This window comes from Alosa sapidissima, chromosome 2, assembly GCF_018492685.1.
Source record: "Alosa sapidissima isolate fAloSap1 chromosome 2, fAloSap1.pri, whole genome shotgun sequence".
In the NCBI taxonomy this organism is placed as follows: Eukaryota; Metazoa; Chordata; class Actinopteri; order Clupeiformes; family Clupeidae; genus Alosa; species Alosa sapidissima.
This window is the reverse complement of record NC_055958.1, coordinates 17537065-17561160: the sequence shown is the minus strand read 5'-3', so window position 1 is coordinate 17561160 and position 24096 is coordinate 17537065. Positions and strand designations below refer to the sequence as shown.

Genomic DNA, 24096 nt, shown 5'->3' with positions numbered 1-24096 from the left:
ACACACACAGACACTTAAAACACACACACATGCAGGCAAACAGACACACGCACGCACATATACACACACACACCATTACCCCCACACTCACAAGCAAAAACACACACAGAGAAGCTCACATATACACAAAAGCAAACACACATATGCACACACTCATTTACATACACAAAAGTTGCAAGAGTAGGGGATGGAGACAAATTAACAAGCGTGATTTATTTTTGCGGAGAAATTAGGTAGGCCTACTGTTGAAATCCTTGGATCCTCCTCTGTCTGTTACTATTGGTGAAAGTGAGCCAGTACATGCATTTCTATGAGAAATACCATTTAGTTGGGGACATTTTTGGCGGCCATCTTGGATTTTTGAGTGGCCAATCGGGCAATTTTTGTACAAAGAGAGTGGCAGATGCCAGCTGGCAGATGCCAACAGGAGGTTGCGACTTGCAAGGTTATCTGGTTCCTATACTGACTATTTTTAAACGCAGATTGGTGAGAGGGCTCTTTAACATAGGCTGCAATCAATGTGATTTGGAATATGGAGAAAAATATAAAGACTAGTCGACTACTTTGCCTTTGTAGAATGGTGAGTCTTCACCAAGTTTTCCAAGCATTTACATGAAGCTCATGATATGCCGAGCCGACTGAAACACATTCCATTCAGATAGCTAGATGGCTACCAGGCTCATAATTCACTTTTAATTGCAAACAGAAATGTGAAGCAATATGTCCATACATAGCTTCCATTTCCAAAGCAATGAAGGCTGCTTATAACAATTTAATAGTGTGCATATTATTGCTAATATTGCTATAGTGCTATCAATGTGGCTCAAACAAATGAGGCTTGTAAACAAGAGCTGGCTAAAGGGCATTATGAGAATGTAAAGACTCAAAGTTATTAAAGTGACAATGCATCATTTAAAAGTCAAACAGCATTTCTTCAGAAAGTAATACAAATTAAAAACATACAGCAATGATCTGTAAATTATTATTAGTTTTTATTTATTTATTTATGGGGGGGGGGGGCATGTTGGGTATCTACATGAGACACACCAGAGCAACCCCAGTCTTGGTGACCACCCACAGTCTGCCCAGGTCATAGCTGACATGTCTAGCTGGTAGGCACACGTCAATCCTGGTCCAGCTGGTTCCCTTAGGCCTCTGGATGGAAATGCCATGTCTACAACACAGAGAAGATCTTGAGCTGTCTGCTGCTCTGCTACTTGGCTTGGTTTTCCTTCATTACAATGCTGGTAACACTAAGGATTTATCAAAGAGTTGGGAGTGATATTACCTGCGTAAGATTTGACCTTGGCTGTTCACTCCATATACAGAGCCATCTGAAGCCACCTCCACCATAGACAAAGACCCACCCACCTTATACAGGACATTAGTGCCTTTACAGGTTCTTGGATCCACGGGCTGCATACATACATACAAATACATACAGCACACACACATACATATCCATGCATAAGTATTCAAAGACTCAAACTTTACATTATGCATTGTAAATTAAGTTAACAGTTAAAAATACAGATTACTTGTATTTCTTGGCATGCAACTCTGTAAGCCTTCTCTTACATTAGTGACAAAGACTTCATCTTTGTTGTTGATTACCCAGCAACGACTGGGGCCACAGCTGTAGTATGACATGTTTGCCCCAATCCGAAATTTGGGCAAAACAGTTCCTGGAGATTTGAAGGCCACAGCAGAGGGACGGTTCACACAGACGGCGCTTGCAAGTCCAGGAACCGGTGTTCCAGCCGCAGCCACAAACTGGTCCCCTCCTGCGTCCACTTGCCGCATCCGGCGTACTAGTGACAGGAAAAACAATTGTGGGAAAGTTAGGAAATCGTATTCTTGGTCGCTGGTAATGAGTATAAGTATAGGTATTAATACTCTTTTGATCCCGTGAGGGAAATTTGGTCTCTGCATTTATCCCAATCCGTGAATTAGTGAAACACACTCAGCACACAGTGAACACACACTAATCCCGGCGCAGTGAGCTGCCTGCAACAACAGCGGCGCTCGGGGAGCAGTGAGGGGATAGGTGCCTTGCTCAAGGGCACTTCAGCCGCGCCTACTGGTCGGGGTTCGAACCGGCAACCCTCCGGTTTCAAGTCCGAAGCCCTAGTTCTCTGCACTGTCTTCTTACCTCCTGTCCTTGTCCATTTTCCTGCCACAACCTTGTTGATGAAGCCTTGGCGATCAACTCCCCAAATCCCTGCTGGTCCTACGCTAGCATGCTGCATATAGCTATTTTGGGTGATCCAGTTGGAGCCGTGCAGGTGGAAGACTCGTCGGTTGCGGTCCACAGCTATCACCTGACCTGCTCCTGCATCAATCTGCTGCACATTCCTCAAAGTGACCTCCTTGCAGTTGTGTACTAGGAGCAAAAAAGCAATCAGCCAGTAATCACTTCATAGATAGATAGATACTTTATTGTCATTGTACACAGATACAATGAGACATTGTTTGGAACAAATCTGAGGTGCCCACAGATGAGCTAAAAAAGACTAAAATACATAAAATAGGTTAAATTAATAGTTACATTGTTATGCTAGTAGCAAGTTGCACTTGTACCCTTGTACACTTAAAATTGTACTTCATAAGATAACAATAATGTAGAAATGTCTCTATACAGTACATTTCATATTCTTACACATTTTACACATTTTTTGCAGAACACCTTACCTGACTGGCTAGCCGCCAGACTGATGGACAGCAGAGCCAACAGTGCAGAGCTGAGTTTAATCTTCATGTCTCAGGAGTTTGATTGACATGGGCAGAAGTGGAGCTTCTCAGCTTATATACTCTACAGCATGGCACCCTGTCAGGTCAGAGGGGAGAAAGAGGAAGGTTTCTCCATTTTAAGAAAAAAAATATACATTTATTGCAGGTGATGCAGCAATCACTCACACAGTAACGACTCATGTGGAACACACTATTGTAAGAAGAACAGGAGGCTGTTTCCCCATTGAATGAAAACAGGAATGTTTCTTGGAGTTAATGTAGCAATCAGTGAGTATGACTTCCCCTATAATTAGACTGACACATAAAGTTCAGTTGAAGATGCACTTCACTGTGTTGATTTGCTGAAAATAAAGCATTTATTAAAACATATATACAGTAAGTATATATATACAGCTCTGGAAAAAAAATCAAGAGACCAATGCACATTTTTCTGATGTCATCCTACGGTTGCTGAGTGACATTTGAATGAGTTGATGGTCATATTCAAAATTAAGAGAACACTGCAAATTTGAATATGACATTCAACTCACTTTGAATGTCACTCAGTAACGGTAGGATGGCATCAGAACAATGTGCAGTGTTCTCTTCATTTTTTCTACAGCTGTATACATAAAATAAGTGCAGGGGCTACAGGTTCCATGTACACCTGTTCCACGTGTTTGTTAGGGCTTACTGGTCTTTACTGGAATAAAGACTGATTGTTATATGAACCACAGGAAACATGCTTTTTCTACAATGGAGAAATATTCTCGATTTCTTTCACAATCACAATTCGTTACTGTTCATCAACTGAAATACAAACTGATTGCTGCATCAACCGCAAGAAGTGTAGATTCTTTTTCTTAAAATGAAGAAACCTTCCTCTTTCTCCTCTCTCACCTGACAGGGTGTCATGCTGTAGAGTATATAAGCTGAGAAGCGCTGAGTGCAGGGATGGATTACTGCACGGGGCTACCTGAAGCCCAAGCCTTTGCATGGAATCATTGCCTCAATATCAACAAATCAGGATGTAGGCTATGAATCTGATTGAATTTAGTATTGGCCCATCCACAAAATGCACCAGAATACAGGAAATCACATCAAACAAATTAAACATTTTCTGGGGGAGGACCCCCAAACCCCCCCTCCCACATATACGACAATTAGTGGGGGGCCCTTAATACATCTGGGCCCAGGGGCCCGAAAGTTCATAATCCGCCCATGGCTGAGTGTAATCTTCATGTCTCAGGAGTTTGTTTGCTGATATGGGCACAAGGTGAGCTGCTCAGCGTATACTCTACAGCAGGGATTCCCAAACTGTGGTACATGTACCATTGGTGGTACGCGAGCTTCCACTAGGGGGTACGCAAGATGAAAAAGGCAATGTCGGAAAGGTTCTAAAAATTATTTTTTTTAAAATCTGAAGCCTGTTCTCTTTGTTCTTCCTCTCCCTCTTACCCCCCACAAGCACGCCATATGGCAACTGTGGCAAGGAAAAACTCCCATATTCCAGGAAGAAACCTTGAGCAGAACCTGACTTAATAGGGGGAGCCCATCTGCTTCTGGCTGGCTGCGCCCTCCAATAGTAGCAGATGTAGAATAATCTGAAAAAGTAGTCTACAGGATAAGATGAGTTAACTAAAAGCTTTCCTGTACAGGTATGTTTTCAGATCTTTTTTAAAAATATTTACTGAACTCGCCTGCTTGATGTACAGAGGCAGGGTGTTCCATAGTTTGGGGGCATAATGGATAAACGCAGCTTCTCCACTTTGTTTGTGGAGCACTTTGGGTACGATTAAAAGATTAGAATTGGATGATCTAAGTTTCCTTTGTGGTTGATAAGATATTAAAAGCTCAGAGATATATGAAGGTGCTATGCCATTCAGAGCTTTGTAAGTAACATAACCTTAAAATCAATTCTATAGGAAATAGGGAGCCAGTGCAGTTCAGCCAACACAGGGGTGATGTGTTCTCTCTTCTTAGTCTTAGTTAAAAGTCTAGCCGCAGAGTTCTGTATGAGTGCCAATTTCTTTAGATGTTTTTTGGGAAGACCAGTGAAAAGTGCATTGCAGTAGTCCAGACCCGGCGGCAGACACAAATTCACGGACGGGCATTACACCTTTCCAGGGGGGGCACTGGAACTTAAATTGATCACGGCAGATTAAAGGGCGTCGAACTGGGGGGGGAAGTGGGAAGTATAGGGCCCCAATGGAGGAGAGGACCCTTGAAAAGTGGAAAGGGGGGGCACAACATTTTCACCAGGCATTAGTAATAACTAAGGTAATCCACACATAAAAAATCCAAACAACTCCATAAGTAGAGTCATCTGTAATGAAGTGGAATAACACAGGGGAAAAGTATTGAACACGCTAAAAAAAAGCACTATGGCAAGGAAAGGGAAGGAACGAGCTGGAATCTAGTAGTTAGAGAGTAGTTATCCTTTCTATCTGTGCAAATTAATATAATAATAACCAATAAGCTTGGTTAGTAGCCTACATATTGATGGGCTATAAAAAGATTTTTCATTACCTAGGTGTCACACAAGAAACATTTAATGATGGATAAAAGCAAAAAGCTCTCCCAATACCTTTGCAACCTTATTGTTGCAAAACATATCAATGAAACTGGTTACAGATGCATTTCAAAACTTCAGAATCTTCCAGTAAGCAGCATGGGAGCCATCTGCAAGTGGAAGGAACATCACAGCATCATCAACCGGCCATGCACAGGATCTCCTCGCAATATTTCTGACAGGGAGTCAGAAGGATAGCCAATTCCAAGAGCCAAGGACCACTCTGAGAAAGCTCCAGAAAGACTTGAAGGCATGCAGCCAATTCAATTCAATTCAATAGTCTGGAAGTAACGATCAGTTTTCACAAGAGGGACCCCTGGAATCTGTTTAGAACAATGGGCTAAAATCACACCTGATAGTGCAACTAAGTTTTGTCATACAGGAAATGTCTTGAAGGTGTCATTACAAACAAAGGCTTTTCCACAAAGTATTGAAGAAATTTCAGTATGCACGTTTAATACTTTTTCCTGTGTCATTCCATTTTATTACACATAACTCTTATGTTTGGATTTTTTATATGTGTGTTAATATAATGTGTGGTGAAAATTTTGAATAGACTCACTGGAAGTTTAGGCTAATTACTGGAAAAAAAAAAGCATTCAATACTTATTTCCACCATATATTTTACCTGAATATTTTAACTTCCAAATTAAATGTCAAAATGAATGTCAGACGGAATTTAAAGTTTGACTGACTGGATTTTGTACAAAACATAGTGAAAACGGTCTAAGGTCACTCTCACTCTCCCTTGCTAAAGAGCTAAAAGGCTTAGTCCGCCTGCACAATTCATAACTTAGTCTATCTTTTGTTTATTTAGTTGAGCATCGCTAGTAGTGGACCGCTAATTGTTGTGCTGCTGGTGCAATGTCTTTCTCCAAGAAAGCCAAGTCAGGTTACCAAACACAAAGGCCAAAACAGGAAAAAGAGAGACATCCAAATGAGGGGAAACAACTGCTAATAAACTTCTTTCCAAAGAAAGGTGAGCACAAACGTCAAAACACGAAATTCCATGGTGTTTGCTTGAATATCTCCGCAATCATCAGTGCTAAAACGAACTGAGACAACCCATTGAAATAGCGGAAAATACACTTTCATAGGTTAGGCACATGTAATAATGCATCTCGTCATCCAGCTCCATCACAAGACTGCATGGCGCCAGCTTGATTCATGTCCTTTTGTAGGCTACATGCTGATCATAATCAGGCTAGTGGTTTAATTAGGGCGCGATTTTTTTCTCTCCCTTTCTATTTTCGTTAGTCTTAATTTTTTTTTACTCAAGTAACGTATGGGATTTTTGATGTAGCGAAGTACAATACTTCACTCAAAATGTAATCAAGTAAAATTTAAAATACCGATTTTATAAACTACTTAAAAATACAAAATACACAGAAAAACTACTCAATACAGTAACGTGAGTAAATGTATTTCGTTACTTTCCACCTCTGCATTTAGGTGATGGGCTTACCTAATGTTCCTGATTGATTAGCTACGGAATAATACAGATTTTACCAGTTTTATTTGCTACTTGCTAGATTGACAAACGTATAGGCTAGGCCTACAGTACATTTAATAAGTGTTCAAAATCAATCTATGGGATTGGGGTTGGTTGGAGCAGCCAAGCTCGTTCAGGGCGGGCACAGATGACTTCCAGGACGGGCCTGACCTCCCAAAGCCCCCCCATGCCGCCGGGACTGCAGTAGTCTAACCTGCTAGTGATAAAGGCGTGAATTAGTTTTTCTGCATCTTGTTGAGTTAAAAAGGGCCGCACTTTGGCAATGTTTCTCAAGTGGAAATAGGCTGTCTGAGTAACTTTACTGATATGGGGCTTAAAACTTAACTCTGCATCTAAGATGACACCGAGGCTTGTTACTTTTGGTTTGACCTGGTGCGCCAAGTTCCCCAGATTACTAAGAATAATATGTTGTGATTGTTTCTTAATTGTAAAAAAGGACAAACATCAGTGCAGCTCAGCGCCTGGTTTCTTCCACACATGCCATTGTGAATTGTGGCCAAGTAGTTCAGTCTTTGTTTCATCAGACCAGATGATTTTACTTCTCATGGTCTTCTCAGAGAGTTTTTCAGGTGCTTTTTGACACCGGGCAAGAAATGGCTTCCATCTGTCCATTCTACCATAAAGGCCTGATTGGTGGAGTGCTGCACTGATGTTTTACAATTCTCTCATCTTCTCAAAGGAACTCTGGATCTCATTCATAGTGACCATTGGGTCCTTGGTTTCCTGTCTGACCAAGGTCCTTCGTCCCAGATTAGGAAGATGTAGGCCAGATGTAGGAAGACTGTTGGTTGTTCCAAACTCCATTCCATTTTCCATTTGAGAATGATGGAGGCTACCGTGATCTTGGACACTTTCAATGCTGCAGAAATGTTCTTATATCCAGGGACGGATTAAACAGATATTGCCCCCTGTGCACAATATCAAAAAAGGCCCCCCCTCCCCCTGACCGCGACGCGCGCATGCACGTGACGTGCGCGTCTCTCTTTGCTGTCGCTGTGCAGGCTGGTGCACAATTTCACACAATGAAAATGTAGTACATTATTATCATATTATATTATATAAAATGTAGTACATTATTATCATATTATAACTCAGGCCCACACAGAAATGAATTCCAGCAGCTGTTTTTATTAGGCTTTAATCAGGGCTCGAATTACGTGGGAGCCAGAGGGAGCCGAGCTCCCATAGAGTGAGGACTGGCTCCCATGAAAGCAACAAAGTCAAAAACCTCAGGGGGTCTCTCATATCTGAAGGTGTCTGGCATTGTAATTTAATCACAACAACCGCTCATTATCCATCCCTGTGCGATCTCTTACCATAAAGACGTTAAATTAAAATATAGGCTACTAAGGGACGTAGACCTACACTACGCTCTTGAACGCAGCATGACACTTCACCACCACACCACTAGACTATATGAACAAACCGTATCGATTTGACAGCACTCGCAAATCTGAAGAAGTCTATTTGTCTATTTGCATAGGCGTTCATTGGGCTAGCCTACGTGGTTTGATACGTGCTGAAAAGTCCTGTTTGCTGTTGAACTTGCGCTTCACCTATTCTATGTTGATTGACAAAGCCATAAATGATGGCCCATAATGCAGCCTACAATGACTGTGAGTGAGCACAGACCACATTGACTGTGCTGGGAACCCTCTGCACCCGACCTCCACTGGAAACAGCCATGCTTGCCAGCCTTTGTCTTTGCAGTCCATGATGAGGTCCTGGTATTTTAGGCTCTTCCTCTCATGGGCCTCCTCACAGCCTTCCTCCCAAGGCACAGTCAGTTCCACCAGGATGATTTTCTTAGCTTGCTCTGACCAAATGACAACGTCAGGCCTCAAGGTGGTCTGGACGATGGGTGGGAAAGTGAGCTTCTTCCCCAGGTCGACTGACATCTCCCACCCCTGTGCCCCCTGGAGGATGTTGGTCCTGGCTCTTTTAACAGAGGATGGCTTTTCTCCTGCCCTGACGAATTGCATTGATGGTACTTGTGGCTTGGTCGGCTGTGGTCTTCTCCTGGCCTGCTCGAAAATGTCAGCCATCACTCGGAGCACTTGGTCATGCCGCCACCTATATCTCCCCTGAGCCAGAGCGATTTGGCACCCTGCTAAAATGTGGGCCAGTGTCCCCCTCTTCCCACACAACTTGCAGAGCGGGTCCTCCCTCAAGCCCCACCTGGCTAGGTTCGCTGGTGATGGGAGTGTGTCATACACAGACCTCAGGAGGAAGCTAACACGGAAAGGTTCCAGCCTCCAGAGCTCAGTCCATGTGACCCTCCTGTTTGGGAGGTCCCATCTGGTCCATGTTCCTTGGGTTGCCAGTTCCACAGCCTTAGCCTTCCGTGTCTCTTCCTCCTGGTGATGAACTTCCGCTTGTACCATCTCCCGCCTCTGCTGGACGCTTGCCTTCCTCCACTGTGTGAAGTGAGATGTTCCCAGTCCTTGCCGACCTATGCAGACATTGACTATTATAATCAATAATATGTTGAAATTAATTAAAAGTAATCAATTTCTATGAAAAAAATGCGTGTGTCAAGGAAAATCCTAGGCCTACCGTGCGCATACTGTACTGCGCAAAAGCGCCACTTGCGCCTAGGCTATTTCATTGTATCGCCTTGTTAGGCTATGCGCGGGGTGTGCCAACTTTTTATGAGATAGAGAGACCCCCTTAAAGACAAAAAGATAATTCGAGCCCTGGGTTTAATCTCCCTTTGCTGTCCAAACAAAAACAGTCTACAGCAGGGGTTCCCAACCTTTTTCATTAAACGGACCGGACAACAGTCATATTTCTGACGGACCGGTAGCAGGGACGTTGATCGTATTTTGTGAGAGGTGGTGCTGATCATATTACGGGGGGTTCGGGGGTGTCTCCCCCGGGACAATTTTGAAATTCTGGCTGTTAAATACACCCTTTTAGCGCAGTTTGGAGGGGGCATATAAACTTTAACAGAGCAAGCAGGGCCCGTTTTCTGTCTGACTCAGGTGACGTGAACATTGGCTACCTATATGATAAGGTTTTCACTTCACTGCTGCGTGACACTACCTTGCATGGAGACATATTTCACGTTAAAGGGACACCAGGCAACGTTTTCGTGTTAATTAATCATCTTCGTAAGTCGGTATATGGTTAAATGACTCATTACGGGGCGAATGAAGGCTCTCTCGCCCGCCCCTACTGCCTGTAGGAAGAATATCCCACTTGCAAGTTCGGTGTATCCTACCCGCCAACCGAAGCAGAATCAGTTTACAGCACAGAGGCAGGCTAACGAAACGCTAGAGATTGTTGCAAACGTGTGTATAATGGCAGAGCCGGCGAAGAAGCAGCGAAAACCCTTGACGGAAGACGCAAAGAAAAAGAAAAGATCTTCAGACCGAGCGAGGGGGAGTTTCGTAGAGAAAAAGCATCAGGCTTGCCTGGTGTCCCTTTAACAGTAGAGATGTTAGCAAAACTATAGCGTTTGGTAAATGGAGATGCAGATCATCTCCCTAATTAATTTCTTTGCGCAACAGCCCACATTATGCGCTCACTCCAGCAAGATGAGTGAAATAAATGTAAGCCAAATCTGTCATCGGCATCGCCATAGGCTATTTGCTACGATATAAGCTACTGTTAGGCCTACAACATGTTGTGATTTATTAGGCTATCCAAATGCTATGCTGTTTTTATGAACACTACAGGAATCCACTTCATTCACCTACCCACGAGTGGTTCAGTTTGTCAGTTTCACTTTCGCAAACACGCATACACATTGAATGAGCACTCATAGCCTATACCACTTCCACCTAATGTTATGCCTCTATATTTTATGAATTAAGAAATAGCCTATTTATTGATCAAGAAAACATTTAGTTTTCTTACGGTCCGCATTTCCATAACACCATTCAGTTGTGCTGCAAATTAACAGAGAGAAGCACCGGGCATTATCTAGCCATCATCAAGTCATGGTTGATGGTCAATTTTTTTTTTAAATCCGAGGGCCCCCATTGGCTCAGGGCCCCTGTGCACGTGCACCTGGCACAAGCCATGATCCGCCCCTGCCTGTATCCTTCCCCAGATCTGTGTCTTCACACAACCCTGTCTCACAGGTGTACAGACAATTATCTTGAACTTGTGGCTTGGTTTTAACTCTGACATATATAAACTATATAAAGAGAAAGAGAAATGAGCCTCTCCTAATAATGTCAAGTGAATTAATTTAGGTACAGATGGACTCCAATCAAGAAGCATCTCAAGGACCATTGATAGAAGTAGGATGCACCAGAGCTCAATTGCAAGTGTCAACAAAGGGTTTGAATACTTATGTAAATAGAATATTTCAGTCTTTTATTTTTTATACGTTTACAAAACACTCTAAACACCTGCTTTTTTGTGGAGTGTTGGGTAAAAGTGAAGTGCTGTGAATACTTTCCGTATCTGTACATATGTTTTAATATACAGTATGTTTTATTTTCAGCAAATCAACACGGTGAGGTGCATCTTCTACTGAAGTTTTATGTGTCTGGAACATTCTATTTTGAAAAAAAGTAATAGAAAGGGCAGAATGCTGCTGGACAGATTACATGTGACAACTGCTTCCACAATGAGTTAAGCAATGAATGGCAAGAAATCTTGTGGGTTGGGGTTGGGACTATTCAACAGAAAAACAGTAAAATGCATTTTGACCAACATGTTGCAAAATAAACTGATACCACCGCTTGATTGATACTAGCCTGACGAGCCAGACCCACATTAAAATGTAGGGTCTGGGCACTCACCGTTCGCAGTGCTCAGTCCGAGGGGCGGGATAATCAGTTGTCTTTCAAATTCCCTCTGCACGCAATAGGACAGCAGCAGTGCTATGAGTCCCATGCATTTCCCACCAGCGGAGCTAGTTGGCTAGTTCAAACGTTTGCCAACTTAATAAAAGCTTAACTCGTGTCTCACTGTTCGCCAACAGCAACATCCATCTTATTTGTTTTCAAGTAGCAGGGAATTCAAGCCAAACCTTTGCAACTCTGCCATCAATCATTATGTTAAGCTCACCTAACGACTCTATACACGATTTCATTGGCCTGATTGAGTTTCGATTTCTGGAGCTCACAAGCCAACGGAGAGTTGCTAGACTAGCCCTGGCAGCAAATGTAATTTAGGGGCGCATCTAGATTTCTAGGCTAGATTGATACAGAACCCAACTGCTAAACATGGACTCATAACGTGTGTGTTGTAAAATATGTTACAGCCTACTGGATGGTTGGTGAGTGAGTGAGTGACTGTGTGTGTGTGTGTATGTGTGGTGGGATGGGCTGGGGAGAGACAAGCAATTTAATCAGTTATTTAAAATATATATAGTTATATATGTGGGGCTTTTCTAGCCTACATAGACACAGTGAACACACAGTGAGGTGAAGCACACTAATCCCGACGCAGTGAGCTGCCTGCTACAGCGGCAGCTCGGTGAGCAGTAAGGGGTTAGGTGCCTTGCTCAAGGGCACTTCAGCCGTTCCTACTGGTTTGGGTTTGAACCGGCAACCCTCCGGCTACAAGTCTGAAGCCCTAACCAGTAAGCCACGGCTGCCCTGAATTTAACGCTGGTTTCATGTGATTGGTTTATTCAATTTCACATCACCTGAGAGCCCTGCCCCACCTATACGGAGCTTCCTGCTACCTATATCACTGCCGAACACGGGCCTTTTAACTGGTCTGGTCTGCTCTCTTTGTTGTCAGAGGGTCTGACCTTGTTCGATATTATGGTTTATCAACAATACCAAATATTTTTAATTACATTTCTGGGCATAATACCTAGGTAGCTAGCTTTCTATGATTGACAGTGCCAATTGCATTCACTTGAACTTTGAACTTTCCTTTCAAGTTGTAAGAAAAAATAGGAAAGGTTTTCTCTTCAAGGTTCACAAAGGTTCAACCTATGCCTGCCCTCGGCATATTCTCTGGAGTTCTCTCTCCTTTGTCCTGTCTGGGTCAACTACTTCGTCCTGTGTGCCTGAACTAAGAGGCCGTTTACACGACACCGCCGGGTGGATTTTCTCTTACCGCTTTCACACCTTTAACGACTCCGGCAAGAAAAAACCTTGCGTGTACACACAGAGGTGTAACCGGCTAAATGTGCTGTAGTGCATATGCCAGACCAGTCGATGGCGCCGCTGTGCAGAAGCTTCACGATAATTTCGGGTGAATCGCGTAGAAGAAAACATTGTTAAAACAGTTTGTTAAGCCAGAGAATGTCTAATAAGTGCTCTGGTTAAGCAGTCGCATGAAATAAGGAGACTACAGACAATTCGGTTTTCAATTTAACTGTTAAACTAATAAAGTTCATTTTCAAGGTATGTGACTGCTATGTGAAATTTCAAATGCTTAGCCTACCTACGCATTGCATTAGGTCTGAGCACCACTGGAGAAAACACTAACATGCAGTAAGCTAATGTTTAACTAAGTTAAGCTAACGTGTGCTTCTAACTTAGCCACTAAAGGCTGATAGGCTACATTGTGCACATAAATCATGACAGGGGAAAGAAAAACATTTTAATATGATAAATAAATGGTTTGGTTTGTTTTGACAAGCAGCATGTCAGGTCGAGTGCCGTGGCTGAGTTGAGAGCTGGGGCTATGTCATCATAAAGTTGCCGGCTTCGCACCTACAGGCGTCTACACGGCGAAAGTTAGCCGGCGGTTTCAAAAGTTCCCACTTCGGAAGCCGGTTTCAAAAGCTATCGGTTTCAGTCTCCTAAACTGCCGGCGTCGTGTACATGCAAGGCGTAACCGTTAACAAAACCTCACCGGTTTCACAAAAACCGGCGTCGTGTGCACGGCCCCTAACTAAAAGTTACCAACTCAAGTCATTATATGCTGGTCTCAATGCAAATTAATCTGGCTTCCCAGATAACCTTTTGTCCTATGTATATGATAATTGAATTAACCTCACACCTTTGGCTGGGATGGTTTTCAATGGCTTACCCCCAGAACCATTCTATGATAGTTGGTGTTTCACACCTCACCTGGCGCCAAACTGTCTGGCCTGCCATCAGAACATCAGGCCTAGTCCACACGTACCAAACCGATCTTTTTTTCCTCCGTCTTCCCTGGAACCGTATCAAGAATATTTGCGTCCAAACGGATCCATCTCAACATGACCCAACACGTTACTTCATACCCCAGGCCTATAGGTGGCACTGTGTCTTTACAGAAATTCACCAAAACTTGCAAAACTTGCACTTTAAAAACAGACAGAATAGGCTACGGCGAAATGGCTAGTGCAAGGAAACCAGAATTGTTTGTGTGGACTGATGGTGAACTGTCAACTGTAGTCAACTGTAAAACTAATAAACTTTATTTTACGGTTTGTGAAGGGTGCAGTCCCGTCCTTTATTTGGCAGGTAGGCCTACTAATCACCTTTACTTTCTTTGGTTGTAGGATAGTCCTAGCCTGGCGGGCCATCCTATATCATTGAAATGTATAGTCTGGCATCGAACCATTCACCTCGCTTAATCCAAGGGGCAGGCAGAGAATTGTCTTTCAAACTGCCTAGGCATGCAATAGGCCAGCGCTACGACCATATCCGTATCCGGTCGGCAAAACGGCAAATACATCCTTCTTCGAAAGGAATGACTTAAGTGCATTGTGTTGCTCAACTTTCAAAGAAAAGCACAAGTCCAACTTCTTCAAAGTTGACGCCAACACCGATTCAAACAACCGCTCTTCGTTCGCCATAGCCACCTTCCTTGTTGTTCACCGTCGCAGGACTATCGTTATCCTGTTAAGCCCGCCTTAAGACTCTCTAACAAAATAGAGCGCTGTGATTGAATAACATCCACGGTGTTAGCCAATAGAAATCCCTATGGTTTGATACTAGACGTACAGGCTGAGCAAATTAATTTGCCGCCACTAGGGTGCGTCTAGATTTCTAGGCTAGGATAGTCCGTGATTCACATTAGTTTTGGCTATCACCGCAATTAGGCTACTAAACGCAAGGCTTACCCAAGTTCTAGGCTATTCTGTCGCCACATTTATAATATTGCTATAAAACCTTCGGTAGTAACAGTCAATACTTTTGCCTGCATCAAATCGTGCATTCGCATTCAGTGTGCTACCATCGGCTTAACGTCTATGTATGCTTCTATCTGATTTCACTCGACTGTGAATGCATGTATATATGTTGTAAGACATGTAAAATAAATGAATGACACTGGCACTACGCACAAATTAATGTAGCCTAAACTTACACCGCACTTTCCTAATAACTTAAGTTAAGTCTCGCGTCACTGACAGTAGCTAGAATGCATAAAAAAACACCGGTAAAAACAGTGTTCAGTCCACCAAGTCATAAACTATCGGCGCTGCGCAGCACCAGTTGTGATATTTATCTTACGGAGTGTAATCGTAGGTAATGTCATGTATGAAAACTAGTATTGCTAGGCAATACAAGTCCAGGGCAGCTGAGGTGTGGCGATGACATCATCGATACGCAAGCAGGATGTGCGGTTTCGCTGTCTAAACGAACTCAAACGGGACGGGCTACGGTTTCAGATTTCTCCACTCTCGGACCAGGTTTCAGAAAAGTGCGGTTTTGGGCAATGCGTTTACAGGATTCGTTTGGACGCTCGGCCAAGATGAAGCAAAACCTCTGCGTTTAACCTAAAAAGCGTCTCCGTGTGGACAGGCCCTAAATTGCATTATCCATACTCAATTCTCACTGGTATCTGCTAGACAACAAGTACCAAAACATGATTAGTTCATAGATTTCACATGTAAAATTCATTTTATACAACCCCACCCCCATCTTGCCTGTTCATAATTCTGAGAAATTCTTGAATTGTGTGCATGTGTGCGTGTACACGTTTATGTTTATGTGTGTGTGTGTGCGTGCTTGTGTGTTTGCCTGCGTATGTGTGTTTGTGCATGTGCATGCATGCGTACATATGTCTACTGTGTGAGTATGTGTCATACGTATGATTACTGTGAATGTATGTGTGTGCGTGTGTATCTGTTTATGCACATGTGTGCACATGGAATGGGTTAACATGACCCCTGGAGGCAAACATACGGAAAAAATTGGTCATCCTAGGCCCTACGGTTCTCAAGATATTCACAGAAAACTGTGTCTGCCCTACCCTCCTTTCGGGGGGTCCAGTACAGCGGGGGGGCTACAGATCAAAACGAAAAACGATGGTTCCATACTATCTATGTGGGGTTACATGCCCACCAAGTTTCGTGTACCCCGGTCTTTCAGTGTCCCGGGAATCCTTGTTGGTGTACGGTCACTAAATGTACACATAAATTATTTTATTGTAAGGCCCCCCATGAACGAAAGTTCACAAAACTTGGCATGCATTCGGAGGGTGTCATAATGATCCTACACTTTCAATTTCGTGCAGTTTTGACCATGTCAGTCAGAGATATTGTGATGAAAACACCTAGTTTTTTGCTTTTTAATTTTTAACTAGGTGGCGCCATACATGAAATAAGTGGTAATGGGATGGATTGACATGTCCCCTTAAGACCAACATACAAAAAAAAGGTGGACCTCCTAGGCCCTACGGTTCTCGAGATATTCACAGAAAACTGTCTCCGGCCACCTACAGGCCAGTTGGTGTATAGTAACATAAATTAATTTATTGTGTGGCCCCCCATGAACGGAATTCCACGAAACTTGGCGTGCATTCAGAGGGTGTCATAATGATCCTACACTTCCAATTTCGTGCAGTTTTGACTATGTTAGGTCACAGATACCTGCGATTACAACACCTCATTTTTACTTTTTTGTGTTTAACTAGGTGGCGCTATACATGAAATGAGTGGTTATGGAATGGGTTGACATGGCCCCTTGAGATCAACATACAAAAAAAAATGGTCCTCCTAAACCTTACGGTTCTCGACATATTCACAGAAAACTGTGTCTGCCCTACCCTCCTTTCGGGGGGTGCAGTCCAGCGGGGGGGCTACAGATCAAAACGAAAAACGATGGTTCCATGCTATCCATATGGGGTTACATGCCCACCAAGTTTCGTCTACCCCGGTCTTTCAGTGTCCCGGGAATCCTTGACGGAAATTTGGACATGCGAAAAAAAATTTTAAAACAAATCTGACTAAACCTATATGACCGCCGCTTCGCTGCACGGCGGTCATAATAATTGACTAATACGTAGGAACTCCATAATAATTGACTAATACTTAGGAACTCCATACTGTAACCATTTGCATGATTATATTATATATAACCATTGTCAGAGATGTAAAAGTCATGCCATGTATTGATTCCACTTGTGGGCTTGTAGGTGATTTTACTAATTAGGAGATCTACCTGGCTTAAGAGTTGTGCTAATTAGAATCAGCTGATTAAGTGAATGGATGGAACAAAAATGTGGCAGGTAGAGACACACCTACAGTAATGTAATGAGCAGTCTTTATTGAGAATTTTGTGCAAAGAAAAAAGTAACAAGAAGTTAAGGATTTTACACAAAGAAGACGTACATTTCTGTTTTCTGTCATTTCAAAGAAATCATCTCAAACATTTGCTGACTGCACTGAAACTCTTGGAAAAGATAGAGACTGCATTTATAGTGAACTGCTGTGGACACATCGAGTGACTATATGAGACACTCCAGAGCAATCCCAGTCTTGGTGACCACCCACAGTCTGCCCAAGTCGTAGCTGACATGTCTAGCTGGTAGGCACACATCAATCTTGATCCAGCTGGTTCCCTTAGGCCTCTGGATGGAAATGCCATTTCTACAACACAGAGAAGATCTTGAGCTGTCTGGTGCTCTGGTACTTGGCTTGGTTTTCAACCATTACAATAGTGGTAGCATTGTTTATTTAACCGAGAGCTAAGAGTGATATTACCTGCGAAGGATTTGACCTTTGCTGTTCACCCCATATACAGAGCCATCTGTAGCCACCTCCACCATAGACAAAGTTCCAGCCACCTTACTCAGGACATTACTGCCCTTACAGGTTCTTGGATCCACCCTCTTCATACATACATGCAGTACACAAACACACACACACACACACACACACACACACACACACACACACACCATTCATGTATAAGCATTCACAGTCAAACTGTATATTATGCATCGTCAATGAAATTAACAGTTACAAAATTCTGTATTTAATATGGATGTTGTAGGGTGCTAGCGTTCCCACTACCACTACATTACTTCTATTTCTTGGCTTGCAACTCTGTAAGCCTTCTCTTACCTTAGTGACAAAGACTTCATCTTTGTTGTTAACTGCCCAGCAACTATTAGGGCCACAGCTGTAGTACTTGAGATACCCTGCTGTGATCCAAAATGTGGACACAGAATTTCCTGGCGTCATGAAGCCCACAGCAGAGGTACGATTCACACAAATGGCACTTCCTCTAAGAACTGCAGTCACCATTTGTTGGTCCAGAATTCCAGTCGCAACCACAAATTGGTCCCCTCCTGCATCCACTTGCCGCATCTGGTTTACTAGTGACAGGAAAAACAATTGTGGGAAAGTTAGGGGGGAATCGTATTCTTGGTCGCTGGTAATAGTTCTCTTACCACTGTCTTCTTACCACTTGTCCTTGTCCATTTTCCTGCCACAACCTTGTTGATGTAGCCTTGGCGATCAACTCCCCAAATCCCCGTTGGCCCTACACTTGCATGCTGCATATAGTTATTCATGTAGAGCCAGTTGGAGCCGTGCAGGTGGAAGACTCGTCGGCTGCGGTCCACAGCTATCACCTGACCTGCTCCTGCATCAATCTGCTGCACGTTCCTCAAAGTGACCTCCTTGCAGTTGTGTACTACTGTAGGAGCAGAAAAAGAATCAGCCAGTAACCTTAACAGTAATGTAGAAAGGGTCTCTATACATTTCATGTTCTTACACATTTTTTGCCGAACACCTACTTGACTGGCTAGCCGCCAGACTGATGGACAGCAGAGCCAGCAGTGCAGAGCTGAGTTTAATCTTCATGTCTCAGGAGTTTGATTGACATGGGCACAAGGTGAGCTTATCAGCTTATATACTCTACCTCACACCCTCAGGTCAGAGGGGAGAAAGAGGAAGGTTTCTCCATTTTAAGAAAAAACAAATTCTTGCGGTTGATGCAGCAATCAGTCTGTATTTCAGTTGATGAACAGTAACGAATCATGTGAAACATACTATTGTAAAAGAAATCAAGAATGTTTCTCCATTGTAATGGAAACCAGTATAATGCATTTTGACCAACATGTTGCAAAATAAACTGATACCACCGCTTGATTGGAAGAGAACCCAACTGCTCAACATGGACTCATAATGTGAGTGCGGGACTGAGTGAGAGAGAGAGAGAGAGAGAGAGTGTGTGTGTGGGTGTGTGTGGGTGTGTGTGTGTGTGTGTGTTGGGGGTGGGGATGACAATCAATTTAATCAATCAATTCAAGTTATTTTAAAATATATATAGTTATATATTTGGGTCTTTTAGATAGATAGATAGATAGATAGATACTTTATTGATCCTCAAGGGGAAATTCAAGAAATCAGCTAGCCTACATAGACAGGATATAGTGGACAGTAGATAGGAAATTAGTGGGAGAGAGATGGGGTGTGGGATCGAGAAATTACCTGTGGTTGTAATCGAACCTGGGACCTTGCAGACTCTGGACCCTGGGACCAGCTTCCCTCAGTTTATTGGGTGCTTGGCCCAACAGAAAAACACACTTATAGCAGTCTACTCCATCTGAACAGTTTTAACAGTTTGGGTGCAAGTTTGACAAAGTATTTTGCTGACAGTACATGCACACTGTGGCCAGAGCGAAGTCAGACACACAAAGTGAGAGTCAGACCGAAGTTAATTAATAAAACATAGATAGATCAGAATTTAACACTGGTTGCATGTGATTGGCTGGCATGTGTCTGACCTTGTTCAATATCACGGTTTATCAACAATGCTAGGGTGTGGATCTTTTCTTTGTTACCACAATATTACCATTTTGAAAATTGTAGTCATCACATATTTGGTGGTCACAGTTTGTACAGACTGCCACATACACCATCACTGAGTGCCGCCTTTGTTGATTACATTACATTTTACTGTGTTAACAGGTTGTGACGACACAACATATGACAACAATAGCGTGTGCTGGGATGAATGATGAGATAAAAGACTATATATTGAGGAAATTTCATTTCATTACAGGCCTAGATTTGTGACAGCATATTAGCAGCCATTGGGTCAGCAGACCCAGCAGTGCAGAGCTGAGTTTAATCTTCATGTCTCAGGAGTAAAATATGCTTAAATGACACACATGGAACCAGGTGTCAGAGTAAAGTGTGCAAAATGTGGTGTGGATATTATTGGTAACTGTCATGGGGCAACATTTCCGGAAAGGTACTGGCTTGATGGAATTCATTCTGGGCTCTATCCGACCACATAAAGACCTCGGGATACTTCGGTTTGGCTTTAGGGACCCTCTACTCACTACCACGTAAGTGTAATGTTGTTTGGAACTGTAGAAGAGGTATAAAAATAGCATTTTGTAACGGCGAAATGACATGCCCATGTCACTTCCAGGCTAACGAGTTTTGACTAAAAATTGAACTTTCTCAAAACACATCCGAATGACATGATTTGGATGTCAACTCAACGTATGTACTCCCAATCATCCGTAAATTGATCTAAAGTGCATTTTACTCCAGATAATTCCTTTAAGTCAGGTTCTGCTCAAGGTTTCTTCCTGGAATATGGGAGTTTTTCCTTGCCACAGTTACCATATGGCGTGCTTATGGGGGGTAAAAGGTTAAGGCTGCCAGTCTTATGACATGTTATTTTCTATATTTTTGATATGTTGCTGAGTGGATCATAAACGGACCCAGCAATGAAGAAAAGTGATTGATAATGACTGACTGACTATTATTGTGTTACATGCTTCAAATGTAAAGCACTTTGAGCTGCATTCTGTGTATGAAAGGTGCTATAGCCTACAAATAAAGCTTATTACAGTGCATGAAAATGCACTGTACTGTTCTTCCTAGGCATTTTATTACAGTGCATGAAAATGCACTCTACTGTTATTCCAAGGCTTTTTAGAGTGCATGAAAATGCACTCTACTGTTATCCGAAGTTTTCTTATTATTATTCCGCTGACGCTTTTTGTGCGTTTAATACAGTTTCAACCGTTTAACTTAGAAACTTCATTCAAACTGCGTTGCGTAGGTCTTACTTATGTGACTTCAGCTATGTATTTTTCAACTTTGTAACTTTTATACTTTTTAAACTATTAATTAAAAACTACTAAAATGTCCCCATTGACTTAACATTAGACTATGACATCACAATAGAGCAATTAGAATCCTATGCCAGGTGTTCAGGCCACCTGGAGCCACTGTCTCAGGCTTTAAGCATACAAGGATACAAGGATACAAGGAAGTTTATTGTCACATGCATATAGTTACTGGAAGTACAATATGGCTGTATTAAGACTGCAGATCCTGTTCAACTGCTTCCTGTGCCCACAACTGTTTCAAAATAAAGTTTAAACTATCCAACTTTTTAACTGTTCAACTGTTATCAACTGTTCAACTGTTACTGTAACTGTTTGTCAACTATGACTCCCATCAACTGTATCCTCTGCCTTCAACTGTTTCAAAATAAAAGTCCTCACTAGCTAGTTAGCATCATTATATTGTTAGCGTAGTTAGCATTTTAGCAAAACTGCTAAAAATGATTAGCTAAGTAAGCTCACATGGTTAGTGAGCTAGTCACATAGTTAGCATGTTAGCATTTTTAGTAAAACTGCTACAAATGATGAGCTAAGTTAGCTAAGTAACGTTTTTAGCATAGTTAGCATGTTAGCATAGTTAGCATAACTGCTAAAAATTATTAGCTAAGTCACATGGTTAGCATAGTTAGCTTGTTAGCATTTTTTCCAAAACTGCTAGAAAACATGAGCTAAGTTAACTAAGTAACTTGGTCAAAATAATTATCTTTGTTAGCATAACTGCTAGTAAACATTAGAGCCATTCCAACTGTCAGTTATCATCAACTATCTACCTATATAGAGCCTTTAAACTATTTGTCTACCAACACGCATTAAACTATCATTATGTCAACAACCTTTAAACTATCTACATATAACTTTTAAACTTTCAACATTCATTAAACTATCTGTCTATTAAACTGTCTGTCTATTAACAACTGTTAAACTACTACTGTACTGTTCTTCCTAGGCTTCTTCTTATTACAGTGCATGAAAATGCACTGTACTGTTATTCCAAGGCTTTTTACAGTGCATGAAAATGCACTGTACTGTTCTTCCAAGGCTTTTTCTTCTGATTATTCTTCTTCTAACGCATTTAATGCAGCTTCAAACGTTTAACGTAGAAACCTCATTCAAACTATGTTACGTAGGTCTTACTTAGGACATGTGGGCTTTGTATTTTTCATCTTTGTAACTTTTATACTTTTTAAACTATTAATTAAAAACTATTACAATTTCCCCATAGACTTAACATTAGCCTTTATGACATCAGAATACGGCCGTTAAGCAATTAGAATCCTATGGCAGGTGTTCAGGCCACCTGGATCAACTGCCAGTCTCAGGCTTTAAGCATACAAACTGTCCCTATTAAGACTACACATCCTGTTCAACTGCTTCCTCTGCCAAAAACTGTTTCAAAATAAAAGTCCTCACTACAATATTTCACTGTTAAACAATTTAACCCTTTAAACTACTGAACTTTTTAACTGTTCAGCCATTGTAACTGTTACTTGTCATAAACTATGACTCCTACCCACTGTAGTTAGTTAGCATGGTTAGCATAGTTAGCATAACTGCTAAAAATGATTATCTAGGTTAGCTAAGTCACATGGTTAGCATAGTTAGTATTTTAGCACTGTTAGCATGCTAGTTAGCATAGTTAGGATAACTATTAAAAATGATAAGCTAAGTTAGCTAAGTCACATGGTTAGCATAGTTAACATTGTTAGCATGTTTGTTAGCATTGTTAGCATAGTTATCATTTTTTACAAAACTATTAGAAAACATTAGCTAAGTTAGCTAAGTCACATGGTTAGCATAGTTAGTATGCTAGTTAGCATTGTTAACATAGTTATCATTTTTTACAAAACTATTAGAACACAGTAGCTAAGTTAGCTAAGTAACATGGTTAGCATAGCTAGCATGTTAGCATTGTTAGCATAACTACTAAAAATGAATAGCTAAGTTAGCTAAGTCACATGGTTAGCATGTTAGCATTCTTAGTATTTTAGCATAACTGCTATAAATTATTAGCTAAGTTACCTAAGTCACATAGTTAGCATTGTTAGCATAGTTAACAACATTAGCATATTTTTGCATTTTCATGCACTATATTTCCTTCAGGAAATACTTTTCTAGTTATTACAGTACTGTTCTTCCTAGGCTTCTTCTTCTTCTTATTATGACCGCCGCGCAGTGAAGCGTGTCCAAGTTTCCGTCAAGGATTCCCGGGACAAGTTTCGTGTACCCCAAGACCGGGGTACACGAAACTTGGTGGGCATGTAACCCCACATGGATAGCATGGAACCTCTTGTTTTCGTTTTGATCTGTAGCCCCCCCGCTGGACTGGACCCCCAAAAGGAGGGTAGGGCAGACACAGTTTTCTGTGAATATCTCGAGAACCGTAGGGTTTAGGACAGGGGTCTCAAACACCCGGCCCGCGGGCCAAATCCGGCCCGCGACATATGTCAAAATAATAATGTAATCCGGCCCTTGAGACTATCTTTAATTGCGACAAACAACGATACTGATTCAAATAGACGATAGTTCCAAGTACGGTGACAAATCTCATTTGTAGCCTACTCTGCTCCACTATGTGCTAGACATCCAGAGCTTCATTCAAACCCAAAATCGCTGCGCAAAGTTTTCAGGAAATACTTGTATTACACGCGAGAAACACAAAGACGTGCATTTGTAATAACGCGGAAGCGATGCAGGCCATAGTGTTGCATAAATTTAAGCAGAAATAGACCTACACCAAATGTTGAAAAACGTTTACGTGTGATGAAGTCTTAGGTAGGCTATGCTATTCACCTATTCTAAATCTGAAGGAGAATATCCTTTAGGAGATTATGATCGATCGATCGTCTATTGAATGGAGGTGCGTCTGGGTGTATACGACGGTGTCCACTAAGCATACCATGCTTATTTTGACCCTCTGCCCAACATAGGTTGGAGGTTGCAGTGGTAATCGTGATGATAGTGTCCGTAATGGACGTGGTACAGACAGCAGGGCTAGTAGAAATAGGGCTCTAAAGTCACCCGCAATATGATGCGAACTTCTGATTACCCG

The 24096-nt window shown here is 42.1% G+C and overlaps 2 protein-coding genes across 3 annotated transcripts; both read right to left on the bottom strand.

Annotated features, from left to right (window-relative positions):
* Nucleotides 1-973: 973 nt before the first annotated feature.
* Nucleotides 974-2828, bottom strand: LOC121699150 (fish-egg lectin-like). Its single transcript, XM_042081737.1, has 5 exons — nt 2692-2828; nt 2153-2383; nt 1579-1811; nt 1289-1416; nt 974-1174 (listed from the first exon to the last, which is right to left on the bottom strand). The coding sequence occupies exons 1-5, from the start codon at nt 2756-2758 to the stop codon at nt 1033-1035; spliced, it is 801 nt and encodes a 266-aa protein (XP_041937671.1). The 5' UTR covers nt 2759-2828; the 3' UTR covers nt 974-1032.
* Nucleotides 2829-17190: 14362 nt separating this feature from the next.
* LOC121703926 (fish-egg lectin-like) lies at nt 17191-18828 on the bottom strand. 2 transcript variants are annotated; one of them, XM_042084397.1, is made up of 5 exons: nt 18693-18828; nt 18359-18592; nt 18016-18269; nt 17653-17780; nt 17191-17538 (listed from the first exon to the last, which is right to left on the bottom strand). In XM_042084397.1, the coding sequence occupies exons 1-5, from the start codon at nt 18757-18759 to the stop codon at nt 17397-17399; spliced, it is 825 nt and encodes a 274-aa protein (XP_041940331.1). In that variant the 5' UTR covers nt 18760-18828; the 3' UTR covers nt 17191-17396. The 2 variants fall into 2 exon arrangements, with proteins under 2 accessions (XP_041940331.1, XP_041940332.1); XM_042084398.1 differs by having other exon boundaries at nt 18359-18589; nt 18693-18792.
* Nucleotides 18829-24096: the final 5268 nt, after the last annotated feature.

What these genes read in the sequence shown, in the direction of transcription:
- LOC121703926 (XM_042084397.1), bottom strand. Translation starts at nt 18,759, where the DNA reads ATGAAGATTAAACTCAGCTCTGCACTGCTGGCTCTGCTGTCCATCAGT. An exon ending in TCTGGCGGCTAGCCAGTCAA is followed by an intron (nt 18,593 to 18,692) that starts GTAGGTGTTCGG and finishes CTGCTCCTACAG; the next exon opens with TAGTACACAACTGCAAGGAG. An exon ending in AAAATGGACAAGGACAAGTG is followed by an intron (nt 18,270 to 18,358) that starts GTAAGAAGACAG and finishes TCCTGTCACTAG; the next exon opens with TAAACCAGATGCGGCAAGTG.
- LOC121699150 (XM_042081737.1), bottom strand. Translation starts at nt 2,758, where the DNA reads ATGAAGATTAAACTCAGCTCTGCACTGTTGGCTCTGCTGTCCATCAGT. An exon ending in AAAATGGACAAGGACAGGAG is followed by an intron (nt 1,812 to 2,152) that starts GTAAGAAGACAG and finishes TCCTGTCACTAG; the next exon opens with TACGCCGGATGCGGCAAGTG. An exon ending in CAAGGTCAAATCTTACGCAG is followed by an intron (nt 1,175 to 1,288) that starts GTAATATCACTC and finishes TCTGTGTTGTAG; the next exon opens with ACATGGCATTTCCATCCAGA.